At 45.7% G+C, this 15,072-nt stretch overlaps 1 protein-coding gene across 7 annotated transcripts in view; it reads right to left on the minus strand.

Annotated features, from left to right (window-relative positions):
• Window positions 1–15,072, minus strand: part of COL6A3 (collagen type VI alpha 3 chain) — a 57,051-nt gene that overhangs the window by 23,488 nt on the left and 18,491 nt on the right. For 6 of the 7 annotated variants that reach the window (XM_079310607.1, XM_079310604.1, XM_079310606.1 and 3 more), the window contains 9 exons: window positions 14,449–15,051; window positions 11,591–12,190; window positions 9,790–10,356; window positions 6,517–7,137; window positions 4,779–5,378; window positions 3,607–4,209; window positions 2,615–3,217; window positions 627–973; window positions 70–148 (listed from right to left, as the gene is read on the minus strand). In XM_079310607.1, coding sequence (XP_079166733.1) covers window positions 70–148; window positions 627–973; window positions 2,615–3,217; window positions 3,607–4,209; window positions 4,779–5,378; window positions 6,517–7,137; window positions 9,790–10,356; window positions 11,591–12,190; window positions 14,449–15,051 — 4,623 coding nt within the window. The remainder of the gene's footprint in view (window positions 1–69; window positions 149–626; window positions 974–2,614; window positions 3,218–3,606; window positions 4,210–4,778; window positions 5,379–6,516; window positions 7,138–9,789; window positions 10,357–11,590; window positions 12,191–14,448; window positions 15,052–15,072) is intronic. The other variant, XM_079310608.1, reaches the window with a different exon arrangement.

The following is a 15,072-nucleotide window of genomic DNA, read 5'->3' on the forward strand; positions in this document are numbered from 1 at the left end:
AAAATGGGCTACGTGTTAACATGGACTATAATCACTGCCTGGAAGAACAAAAAAAAAAAAATAAATTACCTTCTGAGTGTAAAGTAGATGAAGCAGCCTCCAACTGTTCTATTGACTCATCTGCACCATCAGTAAAATGGATTATGACCTGGAAGAGAAACACATTTCTGTCAGGACCCAGAATATTTCAGGTGTGGAACACAATCAGTGTGCAACCTGAAGGGCCTTTTTCCAATGCTTCATCTGAGTGAAGGTGAGGGAACCTGAACACCTTTTCCAGGCTATGAAGCTCTGCATTCCTATGCCAGGTTCCTGTACATTCCTGCTCCTGTACATCAGGCAGGTGTTGCTAGAGCAGAGCACAGGAAATATCTGGAGAGCAATGATTTGCAGCTAAGCAGTGATTGTGGGAAGGGGCTGCAGTGATGCTCATCACTTGTCAGGACAGGACCTTGACAATGCAGGGAGAGTGCAGCAAACAAGTAGGGCTTAAGTGACAAAATTTACAGTGAATAAATTTAATAATTTAATTATTAAAAAAATATATACAGTTTCTTTACCAATTAAGGACATCAGAAGTCAGCTTAGCTGGCCAATACCACCCCAGAGGGCTTGGCCTCACTCACCTTGGTGCTTCCAGAGGGTGAGGACCGGAATTTTCTCAGGTAGGACCTCAGTGTGTCTGCCCTGAGGTAAAAGCCCCCGCGGGTCCTCATGGCCAGGAACCTCTCCAAGAGCTCAGGACGGTACTCAGAGAAGTCCAGGCCCTCCACAGCTCCCTCCTGGGCCTGGGCCATGATGGCCACCCTGACATTGGGAGCCTGGTTGCCAGTGCAGCTGATCTTTTGCATCTGGGTTATCCTGTTCAGCACGGACTCCACTCTCGACTCCAGAGCTCGCTGGGAGCTGAAGATGTTTTGTCCGGGCCCAACATCACTGACATCAAAGCCAATTATCACATCTAAGTCACAATCTGAGAGGGGAATGAAGAAAGAGGGAAGAGCAGTGTGATGATTGGTTTTCAAGTTATGGCTTTTCTAATTACTCTTTTAGTAGTTGATGAAGACAGTGCATCTGACACCACTTGCTGCACAAGTGCCTTCTGTTTCCTTTCACCTGGGAAAACTTGTGTTTTAATAACTTCTTTTTTTTTTAATTTTAGCAAGGGAAGGAGCTGCCTAAACCAAGTCCAAGAGGAATTTGCATTTTCATCAGGCAGCTAAGACTGCTTCTCTCTCTCCAGCACATGGAAACCTGTCTGGCATTGTGCAGTGTGCACATTCTGCCTGTGCTCAAAGTGACACTCAGAGAATCACAGGGGGGTATTTGAATTCTCTTTGATATTAGCCACACTGCCTGCTTAATATCTTAACCACACTTAGGATAAGTCAATACCACTAGCAGTGGTTTGCTTTTCCCAGCACTCAGTTTTTCTTCTCAGCTGGAGCTGCTGATAAGTTCAGTGCTGTTGTGCCTCTCCTTCTGCTTCTCCAGAGATTCAGGAGATGCCTCTGCTCAAAGTCAGAGGGCTGAGCCATGGTCAGTCGAGCTGGGAGTAGGACTGGCTGTAATATAGTAAGTAAAACCAGCTGCTGGGAGTCTGATCCGACAGCAATATCAGCTCACTTACTCACTATAATTTCCCTGCTTGGCTTCTGAAGTAGCCAAATCATGGGATTCCTTCTTAAGGCAATTTTACCTTAAGCTACAACCACATGAGCCCTGATTTTTCCTCATATACCTGTCATGAGATCAGGTGGGTGTCCTGAATGATCTGGCAAGGGAAATTCTGTTTTTCTCCTCCATTGTCTAAAAAGGTTACAAGAGAGCTGGACAGGCTTTGGACAAGATTCTGGAGTGACAGAATGGGGAAATGGCTTCCCACTGCCAGAGGGCAGGGTTAGATAAGATATTGGGAAGAAATTCTTCCCTGTGAGGGTGGTGAGGCCCTGGCACAGGTTGCCCAGAAAAACAGTGACTGCCACAACCCCAGAAGTGTTCCAGGCCAGGTTGGACAGGGTTTGGAGCAACCTGGGATAGTAGAAGGTGGTTTTTGGCAGGGAAGTTTGGAACGGGATGATATTTCAGGTCTCCTCTTACTCAAACTGTACTAGACTTCTATGATTCTGTGATTTCCAGCATACCATACATGCCTGAATGGCCAAACATTCCAATTATATTGTAATAGGCACAGGGAAGGGAAACAAGAACCATCACTTTTCATTTTGTCAAGAAACAAGTTGGTCTGTCAAGATGATACTGATATCATGTACCTACAAGAAAGTCCAAAGCGGGATTTAGTCCAAGGGCTAAATGTGGTGGTAGGAGGCCAGTGATTTAGTGCCTGGCTGTCACATTTGAAGTGAATTTCACCACAGTGCCACCTCTGTGGTGATGTCACTCCAGTCATCCTCAGGCTGAAGGCCATGGACAAGCAGCTCTTGTACCAAAAGTTTGCAACCCCCTTCAGACTCCTGGAGGAGGAATGAGCCCATGCTGCACCTCAGGCCACAGGCAAAGAACAACAGCAGGGCAGACAAGTCCATCAAAACACACCGGATATTAAAAGCCACCCCGAGAACGACCTGAGTGGCCATGAACGGACTGTCCTTACCTCTTGTGACATCTGCAGTTCCTGGGCACAGTCTCTCCTCCATGGCAGTTTCCAGGGTGACCAGGACCTGCTCATTGAGCTCTGACAGCTCCTGGGCCGTGGATGCTCTGAAGCTCATGACGTTCTCGCTGGCCAGCAGGCTGACCTCCTTCAGATCAATGTTCCTCACGCCGACAGCGAACACCTTGACTCCTTTCTGTGTGATTTCCAGGGAGGCCCGAGGCCCATCATCCGTGGACTTCCCTCCTGTGACGATGAAGGCAATCTGGGGCACCCTCTGGTCAATCCTGCTGCCGGCCTCCTTCACAAAGTGTCTCTCCTGGATGTGCCTGATGGCCGCACCCGTGTTGGCCACCCGCCCGCCTTTGTAGATGACTTTGTTGATAGCGTCCAGAATCTGAGCTTTGGTGGAGTGGTCCTTGAGGAAAAACTCGTCAGTGACATCCGAGTTGTACTGGGCCAGTCCTACCTGGATGGAGTCTCCATCCCTGTAAATGGCATCCACCACGGAGTAGACAAACTGGAGAACTTCCTGGAAGTTATCTCTCCCCAGATTGATGGAGCCGTCCAGCAAAAACACAATGTCAGCCTGCTTTTTGCCTCCTGAGAAGATTACAAAGAAAACACGATTGTTAGCAATTGTTTGCAGCTTCTTTAACATTTAAGCTGCTTGGGGCTTTGTGAAGTAGCACTTTGCAAATGAAATTTCTCTCTCCTTTCTACCATTTTAGTTTCATTGGCCTCTTGCAGGATTTTACATCCATACAAGAAAATATTTGTATAACACTTCATACAGCATTACTTGTGATAGGCACCCTCATCTCCTTTCAGATTTAATTATATTCTTTGCTAACTCAACAACTTCAAAAAGTTCTTTTAATCAATGCAACTAAAGGTTTGCGAATCAAAAGGTGTTACTATGAAATAATTTTCATTTTATACAAGTACCATCTTATACTCTGTTAAGTCTTCAGGATGAATAGCAGCCTTACCAGGTAGGACTGGTCCAGGTGAGTCTGTTGGAGGTATGGGGAGCTCGTCAAGAATGCTCTGCACCCTCTGTTCTAAGGTTGAGAGTCCCGTGAAGTCCTGTACCACAAGCACACGCCCAGGGTCATTGGTAATGACCTGCAGCTGGTCCCTGTCCACATTCCTGGCTCCAACACCCAGAGGTTTGATGTTTGTGGAAGTGATCACTCTGGCAGGCCTGTCCACGTCGTCCTGGGACCGGTCTCCAAGGATGACCACCAGGTGCTGGGGCACTCCATCTTCTATCCTGCTCCCTGCAGACTTGATGAAATAGTTCTTCACCACGAAGTCCAGGGCTTTGCCAGCATTCAGGGGGGACCCACCCCTGAGCCTCAAGCGGCGGATGGCTTCCAGGACGGCATTTTTGGACTTGTGGGTCTTCAGGTAGAACTCAGGAAAGACACCGTTGCTGAACTGCACCACCCCAATCCGCACTTTGTTTGGCCCCACTTCCAGCTGCTGGACAATCCTGCTGATGAAATCCCGAATGTGAGCAAGCCCGTCCTGCCGAACGCTGTCAGAGCTGTCAATGAGGAACACAATGTCCTTTTCATCTCCAGAAACCACTGTGGGGAAATGAGAAGAGAGGAAATAATTGGTGTGCCAAGATTTTGATTAAGCTTTGCTGGCGGATTCTGTGCCATCTGCTGTCATGTGAGGTAAAACCTCGTGGCATATTTTGGCCAATCTTATGCATGGTGCTTTGGGGAGCCTCTCCAAAAGGGTTTGTGTGCAAGTCAGAATGTGTGTCTGCCTAGTATTTGAAGCATGCATTACTCAGAGCCTTATCTGTTTCATTCATTAACACTCTTTGTCGATGTTTCCAGCTTTATTTTGCTCCAGATTTATGTCTGTTTCCTAGAGAGCTGCTAGGTGGGAATAGGCAATTGTATACATTGTGAATTTGAATTGAAATTGCCCCAAATCAGTGTCATGTTTAGGTACTTGACTTGAAAATCATAGGTTATAATGTATTTAGGTACTTGGGTAGAATTGCCATCTATCTAAAGCTTTCCGTCCAAAATCGTGCATGTGCTATGACTTTGGTGTTAACTAAGGAAAATCTTGACTTAAAGAGAAAGTCTTTTGGGCAACATTTGTTTGAGCAGCAACCCAGAGAGAGCCAGTGCCTTACCTATGGGGGGTTGCACATCTCCCAGCAGCTGCCTGATTTGGTCCACGGTCAGGGTTTCAATTGGAGTCAGCAGCTTCTGCTCAAGGCTGGGCAGCTCCTGGAAGCTGGAGACTTGGAATATATATTCAGGACTAAGGGAAATCTGTATCATCTCTTCGGTATCCACATTCTTTGCTATCATCATAGGTGCCACGCCCACTTGCTTGACTTGGAGGGACGGGTTCTCAAAGTCATCGTCAGACTTGCGGGAGGAGAGGATGACCAAGAACTGCGGGACGCCCTCCTCTATGCGGCTCCCGGAGGGCCGGGTGAAGATGGTCTTGGTCACAAACTCCAGGGCCTCCCCCACGTTCACCAGCTGGCCACCTTTGGACCTCAGCTGCCTCACGGCACTCTGCACCTCGTCCTTGGTGGAGTGGGTGTTGAGCAGGAACTCCACGTGGGGATGCTCGCTGAACTGCACCACCGAAATCCTGGTGGTGTCGATGCCCACATCCAGGTTGCTCACGATCCTCCCGATGAGGTCACGGACCAGGTAGAATTCCTGGGCGGCATAGCGGGAGCCGTCAACCAGGAACACGATGTCCCTCTTCACACCAGCTGCAGGAGAGAGGCATTGGTCAGAGGGAGCACCAGGAATTGCTCATGGGGAGCAGCTAAGCTCATCAGCTACGTCACTGGCCATGCCTCTGGCCATGGGGATGGTACTCCTTGTCTCCCTGCCTGAGATAACTCCTGGGAGTCCCAGCAGGAAGCTCCGGGTTCAACCCAGAGACACGACCAGTCTGCTGGGCACATCCCAGTGAGTGCAAGAACAGAAACTTCCAGAGCAAATGAAGCAAGAGGGAGCAATGTGACACTCAGAAAAATAATTCCTTGAGAGATCTCCAGCCAAGAAAATGTAGCCTGCTGGTAGTCCTCACTCAGGACTTTTTACACATTATTTTACACTCAGAACCACCCCTCTTTCTTTGGCTTTGCCCTCTAGGAAAGATCTATCCTATTATTCTCTCAGCCTCTGCCTTTTCAGGATGGCTTTTTGATTCCTAATAAAGTGTTTTCTGCAGTGGTAGTTCAGGTAATTCAGAACCTGAATTATTGCAGAATATCACTGATAAATGGGTATGGAGGAAGCAATCTGTTTTAGAAGGGAATGAACTGAGTAGAACAGTGAATTTCTAAGGGACTGATCCAGGGCGGATACTCATCATCCCAGGTGTTCACTGGCTGGATTTCATTCCAAGGGAGACCAGAAATGTAAGATCTGATCCTTCTCCTGATGCCCGCTTCCAATTTCCCTTTTCCCAGAGAATGAGGGAGGCAAAAGTAGGAAAAATCAGCATGTCTTGCATTTAGCAGAAAGATGACCTTGATTTATAGTAGTGTGAAGGTGTGGCACACACCTAATGCTACACTAAATGACACAATTTCCATTCCAGAAGGAACGGCGTGGACTTAAAATCCATCCACTTAAAAATAAGATTAAGGCAATAGCATTCACTTTGTGGATCTTCCATGTGTATACAGCATGGACCACCTCGAGAGGCTGGGCTTAAAGATGGCTCAGTTTAATTGCACAGCTCCTACCAGCCCTGAGTGCACCAACAGGGAGACCATGACAGACCTGGAGTTTTAGCCATGACCATCTGTGCTTTTCTCAGTTTGTGTTGCAGCCATGATGCTACTAAACATCATATTTTGCCACTGGCTCTCAGTGCAGACACAAACATCTTCTCACCTGGGCTGGGTGATGTAAAAACCAGGTCAGGGGCAAGAGATTCGATCTCTTGCTTGGTCAGCCGGATGACTCTGTTGGAGATGACCTGCTGCACCGAATCCAGCTGGCTGAAGTCAGGCATGGAGATAGCAAAATCTGGGAGGAAGGAGATGGTCTGCAGCTCTGTGAGGTCGGCATTTCCAATCCCAATGCCGAAGGGCACCGTGCCGCTCGTCTTCAGGACCACCGAGGGCCTCCTGACATCGTCCTGGGAGCGGTCAGCGGTCAGCACGATCAGGAACTGCGGGACGCCCTCCGCTATCCTGCTGCCACTGGACACCGTGAACACGTTCTTGATGAGATAGTCGAGGGCTGCCCCGGTGTTCAGGGGGGACCCTCCCATGAGCTTCAGCTGCTGGATGGCGCTGACGAGATCTGCTTTGTCCTCGTAGGTGTCGAGCAGGAACTCGGGCTGGATGGTGTTGCTGTACTGCGCGACGGCCACACGCACCTTGTCGCGGCCGACGTCCAGGCTCTCCACGACTCTCTGGACAAACGTCTTCAGCAGAGGGAAACCTCTCCTGACGCCATCTGAGCCATCAATTAGAAACACCACGTCCTTCTTCTCACCTCTCTCCGGTACTGTTTGAGACAAGTAAGGGGAAGGGGAGGGGAAAGGTGAGATTCTCTTTTGCCGTTGTTAATATTCTCCTCATACATGGAATGGAAGGAGAGTGAAGCTTGGGGAGGGGAAGGTAAAGTGTCAGGAAAAGTGGTTCTGTTCCTTTGCCATCAGATGCAATCCCTGGTGAGGAGGCAGATGGGTGGAAGTCAGTGGAAAGTGATATTCCATGCGTTTTCCACCGAATCATAGAATCATAGAGCCACAGGAAATAGGGTGCCAAAGGACTTCTGGGCGCCATCTCCTACTTGAGGCTGGGAGAAGCCAACAGCTCCCAGGGGATTGGGACGGTGACGTGCTGCAATATGCAACAGGAGCCTTGGATCTTTTGTTCCCAAGAAATAATGAGTTTCTGGATGAGATGGCATATGGGGAGTGATCACAGGGAGATGGTGAGGAGAGGGACAGAAAATATTTTTCTGATGCATTACTGAACTTATAAATACTTCTGAAAAAAGTTAAGTAATTGCTGGAGAGGACATCCAGCTGAAATTCTGAAATGATCTTCTAAAATGCTAGATACTGAACTTTGGTGGTTTTTTCTTTTCTCTCTTCAGGAAGAAAAAAACATGCTAACTGCGACCAAACTATTCTTCTTTAAAAAAAAATCAAATGAAAACCACAAAGAAACAAATAAAAAATCTCAAAATTAAGACCATGGAGTGTCAAAGATGAGAGAACTTTGACCTGTTTTGCTACTGACCAACAGAATTGGAAGGTTTTATTTAGCCAAGTAGAAAACATCTCTTCCTCTCAAACACAGCAGCTGCTGGAGGACATCCCAAAAAGAACTGTTGGCTTGTTTAGAATAAGGTCCAGTGGGACAAGCAGGAGCATGATCTGCCCCTCTGAAGAAAATATTAATTATCTACTTAGGAATGCTCAGCCATATAAAGAGTTAAAAGGGCAGTTGAATTCTTAATGCAGAGTTCATATCAAATTTATTTCTTAAGAAGATTGTTGGAAGCCTGGTGGGTTAATGCATGGGACAGGAATTTTAATGTAGGTGGGATGAGGGAGCAGACATTGCCTGGTGTATCCCAGTTTCATATACTTCCTCTAAAGTTCAGGATCAATGGAAAAGTCCCATTAAAAGTCCCTGTGTAGCAGATAAAGAAGAAAAAAAAAATGGTTTCTCCTATGGAATGAATGCCTTTTAGCCAAGAGTACTAAGCAAACTGGGTGGATACAGCTATCCCTGAGCAAATAGCACAATTATTAATAGTCCTTGCTGGTCAAAGGGATTCCAAATGGTCTGGGCAGGACAAAAATGGTTTTAAAAGTGAATATGGAATTCAAGAGCACTGATTGCACAAGTCTTGGTTGAGACAGAAGCTGTATAAATATGGGAAGGGTCATGAATCCGCATGGAAAGGACAGGGTAAGAGATGGCCAGGGGATGCCATTGTCACCCTCTGGTCATTTGGAGCAGACTGATGCTGGGGAGACAAGGGTGGAAATGTAGAAGAAAACCTACAAGACCTACAAGGAATGAGCTGGGTACACGGCTGGTGGCACAAGGACCGAGACAAGATCTATGTGTCAAGCCTAAAGCAGATGAAAAGGCTGCCACACAAAATTTGGGAGCAAGCTGGCATCTGTGTCCGCCTCAGGTTGAAGGAGATGTGGAAGGCTTGAACTGTGACTAGGGAAACAGAATTGTGACTTGAAGGGAAAGTGTTGTCTGATAAAAACAATTGAAGAGTGGTTATGGAATCTGGGAAGTCTCCCTCAAAGTGTTTCCAGAACAGATTAGATCAATGTCATCTAGTTCTGGGCAAAAAGATCCTGTTGGGAACAAGGGCATGTAGCAGATGGCACCCTAGGATTCCTTCTAGCCCTATTTCTTTTTGATGCTTCTATGATTCTAAGTCCATCTGCCCCTTTACAGAGAAAAGATATGGATGTTAATACGCTTTTCCTCGTTTCCACCTCCTGTTGGGAGACAAGCTAATGCTCCAATTAGGGCTGCCTCAAGAAATCACACAGCTGGACATGCATAATTTCCAGTACTGTGGTGTGAATTTATTGTTGTGGCCATGTGATTCTTTTGAAGGTTTTAAAAAATATTCTTGAATTAATCCATCTCATTTACTGAGCTTGAATGGTAACTGAGTCAAGAGCATATGATTTATTGGTGTGTCTGTAGAAAATGTAGAAGCTGCCATCATATCCTGGAAGGGATAACAGAACAAGAGTGAATCCAGTGTGCTGGATTCCACTTCTCCAGAAAAGGGAGGATGGCAAGAGAATTTGAGACAAGCCAGTATTTGCTTATTTTAGCCCTTGCCCGGCATTGCACATCGATTAATGCAATGTCTCTGGGCAATAACATCCTTTATTTCAGGTTTGTCCATATTCTACACACTGGAAACAGCACCAGCTGCATCTCTTGCAGCTGAACAAAGGCCTTTTAAACACTAATCATTAAGATTTGGTTTGGCATTTCACGCTTTGCTGGATCAGAGTGTGAGCAGAGAAAACTCCAAGCACAACAGCAGTTTCTACACAATCATTTTAAACACCACCAGACCCAAATGCTCCAGTTACCAATTGAGTGGGGCATGTAAGTCATGTCTTTCAGCCTCTTGGAAACCCAAGGCTCCCTGTACCTGTTGGCTGAAGCTGGACTGTTCTCAGCAGGTTGACTATGTTGGGCTGAAGCTCTGAAATCCGTTGGAGGGATTCGACGTTCAGAAGGAATTGCGGGGCGTAAACAATCCTTTGCAGCTCTGTGGGGTCAGCATTTTTGGCTTTGATACCAAAGGTCACAACTCCAGCTTGCCTCAGATCACTTGATGGCTTCTCCACATCGTCATTTGATCTCCCAGCCAAAAGGAGGATCAAAAACTGAGGAACCCCTTCTTCGATCCTGCTTCCAGCTTCCCTCACAAACAGCCTTCTTAGAGCTTCTTCAATTGCAACTCCAGTGTTCAGCGGCTTCCCACTTTTAAGCTTCATCCTTTTCACTTTGACAAGCATGTCTTGCTTGGATGAGTATTCAGCAAAGTCAAATTCAACTTGGATGGTGTCACTGAACTGAGCTACAGCGACTCGCGTGGCATCAGAGCCCACGTTCAGGTCAGAAATGACTTTGTGTACAAAATCCCGGACGGGAGGAAAGCTGCCCAAGAGGTTGGTTGAGCCATCAATCAGGAATAAAACATCTTTCTTGCTTTCTAGAATAAATTCACAAATGAAAAGAGAGGGGAGGAAAAAAAGAAATGAAAGCATTTTTCTTTTTATATGTCATCCTAGAAAATTGTTAACTGGGTTTCAATCTTTCAATGTTCTCATTTACCAAAGTATTCAAAGTCTGCAGAACTATACAGCATCTGAGGAAGAAGGAGAAGCAAGGACATGTCTATCCTAAATCTCAATAAATTCAGGCACCAGAAGGAAATATCATATATTGTACAACATCAGATCACATCATTAATTGGCTGATTCGGTGATGATTAAGGTCTAGCAATACACTGACAATACAGACAGGAAGTAAAGCAGCAGTGGAGGGTTGGTTGGAGTTTTTTTTCTGTTTAAAAGCTCAGTAAACAACAAATAGACAGTTCATGCACATGTACACAAAGCATTTTCTGGATCTTCTCCCGCTTGCATCACAAGGAGCATCTAAAGCCATAAAAGCCTGTTTCAATTTTATGCTCTCTTGATTTCACTGAATACCCAAGGCAAACCCAAGCTTCTTGTACCTTCATATTAATCTTTATGGTCTCCTTTCCATACTAACCCACCCCAGTTGTCCTTATGTCTTCGTGGGCACTTAACCACAATAAAGGAATTTATTAGAAAATACCTGCTTAAAAAGGGTTAAACTTGCCAAAAGCCCTTGGGTTTAATATTGGAGGATAACTTTGAATTTCTGGGGTCAAATCCAGCCTCTGTGACAGCCTTATGACATCACTTTGACCAGAAGTGGTTCTGGGGATGGATTTGTTCACCTGTTCCTGGCTAGACCTCTGCTCCTCTGCTGCTCTTTGGCAGGAATTTAACCTTTCCACACCACTTCTTGTGGTCAAAGTCTCACACTCCCATTGCCTGATTTAGTGCAAATGATGCATTTACAGGTTGTGGCCCTGGGAACAGCAAGGGAACACCAGAGTCAGTGACTGATGGGCACACACTCACTCAGGTCAAAAAAGACTTAAAACAGTACTTTTGAGGTGTGGTAGCTATGACTTGAACAAAATTAAGTGCTGCCAGTGTCAGGCCATGTATTCATAGAATAATAGAAAGGTTTGGTTTGGAAGAGACCTTAAAGATCATCAAGTTAAACACAGCCATGATCACTTTGATGACTCAGGGCTGAGACACGTGTCAAGGTGTACAATGGAAACAAGAAATTCACTTAAACAGGTTTAACTTCATGCAGTCAGCATGCAGGAAGGTAGGTATTACCTGTTGGGGCGAGTGGAACCTCTTCCACACCTCCACTAACATATGTTGTTATGGGCTTATTTAACTCCTGGGGTAAAGCTGCCAGAGCACTGAAATCATCCATAAAATACACCATTCTTGGATTAAAGGCAATCTTTTCAAGCTCTGCCTTATCCGCATTCCTAACGCCAACAGCAAAAGTCAGCACTCCGGCCCGAGCTAATTCATTGGAAGCTTGGAGGAAGGGGTCAGCAGAGCTCCCTGCCGTCACCAGGACCAGCACCTGGGGCACTTGTTCATTAATCCTGCTCCCACCGGCCTCCGTGAAGTGGTTCGAGAGCACAAAGTCCAGCGCGGAGCCGGTGTTGAGCACCGAGCCCCCCTTGGGCCTCAGCTGCCCCAGGCGCTGGATTATGTCAGGTTTGGTTTGGTAGGAGTACAGGGAGAACTCGGTTTTGGGGCTGTCGCTAAATTGCACTAAGCCAACTCGCGTTTTGTCACTGCCGACATCAAGGTAGTTAACTAGGGTGGCCACAAAGTCCCGCACAAAGGGGAAGTTGGCATTTCCGACGTGGAGTGATCCATCCAAAAGAAAGATGATATCCCTTTTGGTTACTTGAACTGCGGTAGAGCACAGAAAACAACATGAGACATCAACGAAAACGGGAGGTTTTTTGTCATGTGTGCATGCAGCATACGCCGTACACGCATGTGAACCGTGTTAGGGAGGGGAGAGAGAGACAGAGAGGAGCAAGGGTGTGATCAGCACACAAGTGACAAGGACTTTGCTGGAAATGACTGAATTGGGCAGGGAAAGATTAGCAACTTTTTAAAATGTCAGGCTCAACAGCTACCTGAGGATACCTGCCTTCCTGAGCTCTGCACTTTACTGTCTGTTGTTATAGACATCCCTTTTGTGGGCTGTTGGAGGGGGGGAAATTTCCCACTTTTGGCAGTAAGCAGCCAGCTCTTGATTTCTTTTTTTAAGGTTAAATCCTTCCTGGGCTGTCTCCAATCGTCTGAGCTCCAGGACATAGGTCTACACCCCACAGACACCACAGGGTCATCACCCTGTGCTCTTTTTTGGCTCTAAACACATCTAGATCACAGATCAAAATGCCAAGCTTTTAAATAAAACCTCAGAGAACTGATGCCATCCAAGGCATCCCTCTAGATGCCTTCCTCCAAGCGAGTTTTTCATGATTTTATTTATGCCCATTGCTAAATCTGCCCATTCTATTTCTGCTTAAAGCATTTCTGGCTGGGTTCATCCATTTTCTAGCTTGCCTTGTCCTGTAAGCTTGATGCCCAGTGTATAAAGTATATAATTACTGAGCTATTCAGAACAAAAAAGAAAAAACAGTGCTCTTTGGAATACAGGAATGGCTCTCAGACTTTACAGAGAGCCTTGGCTTCCTGATTTTTTTTATTTTTTCCATAAACGGGCCAGTCAAGCCCCAAAGTGAGAAAATAATGCAGTTTAAATGCAACTGCCCCCAGCGTAAAAATCAGATTTGTTGCTACCAATAGTAATTCGTAGGGGTAGGATATGATTCCTTGCTTATTATGTATGTGAATAGCTGTGAGCACAAAAAAAAGGACTGGAAAAACAGAGAAGCTGCATGAATGACCTTTAAAGAACAAGAAAACACAGGAACATTTTTAATTTACATTTAAAAATAAACACGTCAGGTTTGGTGTATAGCCATGCAAAATTGTATTAGCTGGAAACAAACTCCGAAACAAAGTTATTAAATGCTAAGTCCTGTGATATTCATCTTCATTAAGGACAAATATTGGCCAACTGATTTCAAAATATCTTCTTTTCATGTAAATTCATGTAAATACTTTAATTCTTTCAGGATTCTTTCCAAACATTCTGATTCTTTTCCACTCTGGTTTATAATTTCAAATTATGTGAGAAATGAGAAAAAATATGGACAAGATTCAAAGGCTACTTAAGCCAGTGGGAACCTTATTGATCTTACTGGGAGCTGGAAGAAATCCTGGTTTTCTAATGTTCATGTGCCATGAGACAGAAATGCAAGGTTCAAATATGATCTAGTGCAACAAGGATTTCACCTCAAGCATCTTTATTGTGAAGAAATCCTGAGAAATTTGGTATAAAATATCTGTGCACCTGGAACGTCTCTTGAAATGCAGGGGGAACTTCCTCAAAAGACATGAGCCTATCACTTGGTTTCTTCCAAAGTCTACTGATGGCAAGGCAATGGCAAAGACAACTAATAAGAGTCCACTGGCTTTGTGGAGCTTTGGATCATCTCCTAAACAGATTAAATGAAAATCAACACTGAAATATCCTTGCATGCCTCTTAGGGCTTGAGCTGAGTAAATCATAAGAAAATGAAATATGTTCTTAAAGGGTGAGTTTCAGTCAAACAACTTCCGCTCTGAACATCTTCACAAACAAATTGGCTTAGGTTCTTTACAGCCCAAATAAACCTCTACTTTCCTGAGCAAACACCCACTAGGGATGATTCCCAAACTGAGAAAGAGACGTTAACATTCACAGGTGTTCCATTCCTAGGCTACACATACCCTAAGAAGAGCAAAAGCCTTCAGTGAATAATTTCAGTACCTAACAAGTAATTTACATCCTCCATATCCAGGCCTTTAGATGTTGGTGTCAAAAATCAGAACAGGACAAAAACCTCCAGTAGAGAATAAAGCTGTAACAAGGGATAAAGCTGTAACAACAACCATGCTACCCAGTTCACTGACCTGCTCATGCACTCACATTTAGCCAGGCTGGAACATGCGCTTGATGTGTTTTCCCCCATTATCTCTACATGTTATAGAATAAGAATTGGCAAATTTATAAAGCATACCTCGTTAATTAGAAAAAGGCCATTAATTACCTGGTGGTGGCTCTGGGACAATCACTCCTCCAGAGAGTGTCCGGATGGGTGACAGCACTTCAGGAAGGATGGCTTGCATGGAGTGGAGGCGGAAGTCGTTCGGGTTGAACACAAAATCTCGCTCGTGAGCAATTTCTTGGAGCTCTGCCAGGTCAGCATTTCTGGACCCAACGGCAAGGGTCACGATCCGGTTCCTTTTCATCTCCTCTGCAGCTTGGTCAACAGCATCCCTGGACTTACCCCCAGTGATGAGCACCAGCATGGGCAGCACCCCTTCCTCCATCCTGCACCCGGCAGCACTGGTGAAGAAGTTGTTCCTCACAAAGTCCAGTGCCGAGCCAGTGTTGAGCACCGTGCCCCCCATGAGCTTCATCTTCCTCACATTGGCCATCACATCCTTTCTGGTCTGGTGGGTGTTAAAATAAAACTCTGGCTTCACAGTGTCTGCGTACTGTGCCACCGCCACTTGGATCAGGTCGGGTCCAACCTCCAGCCTTTGGACAATTTTGGCAACGAAATCACGAATTGCGTTAAAGGGGGCGGGCCCCAAAGCAGTTGAGCCATCTATCAGGAAGACTATATCCTTCTTGTTCACTTCAATAACTGCAAGTAACACATGAACAT

Source organism: Erithacus rubecula, assembly GCF_903797595.1.
Source record: "Erithacus rubecula genome assembly, chromosome: 8".
Lineage (NCBI taxonomy): Eukaryota > Metazoa > Chordata > Aves > Passeriformes > Muscicapidae > Erithacus > Erithacus rubecula.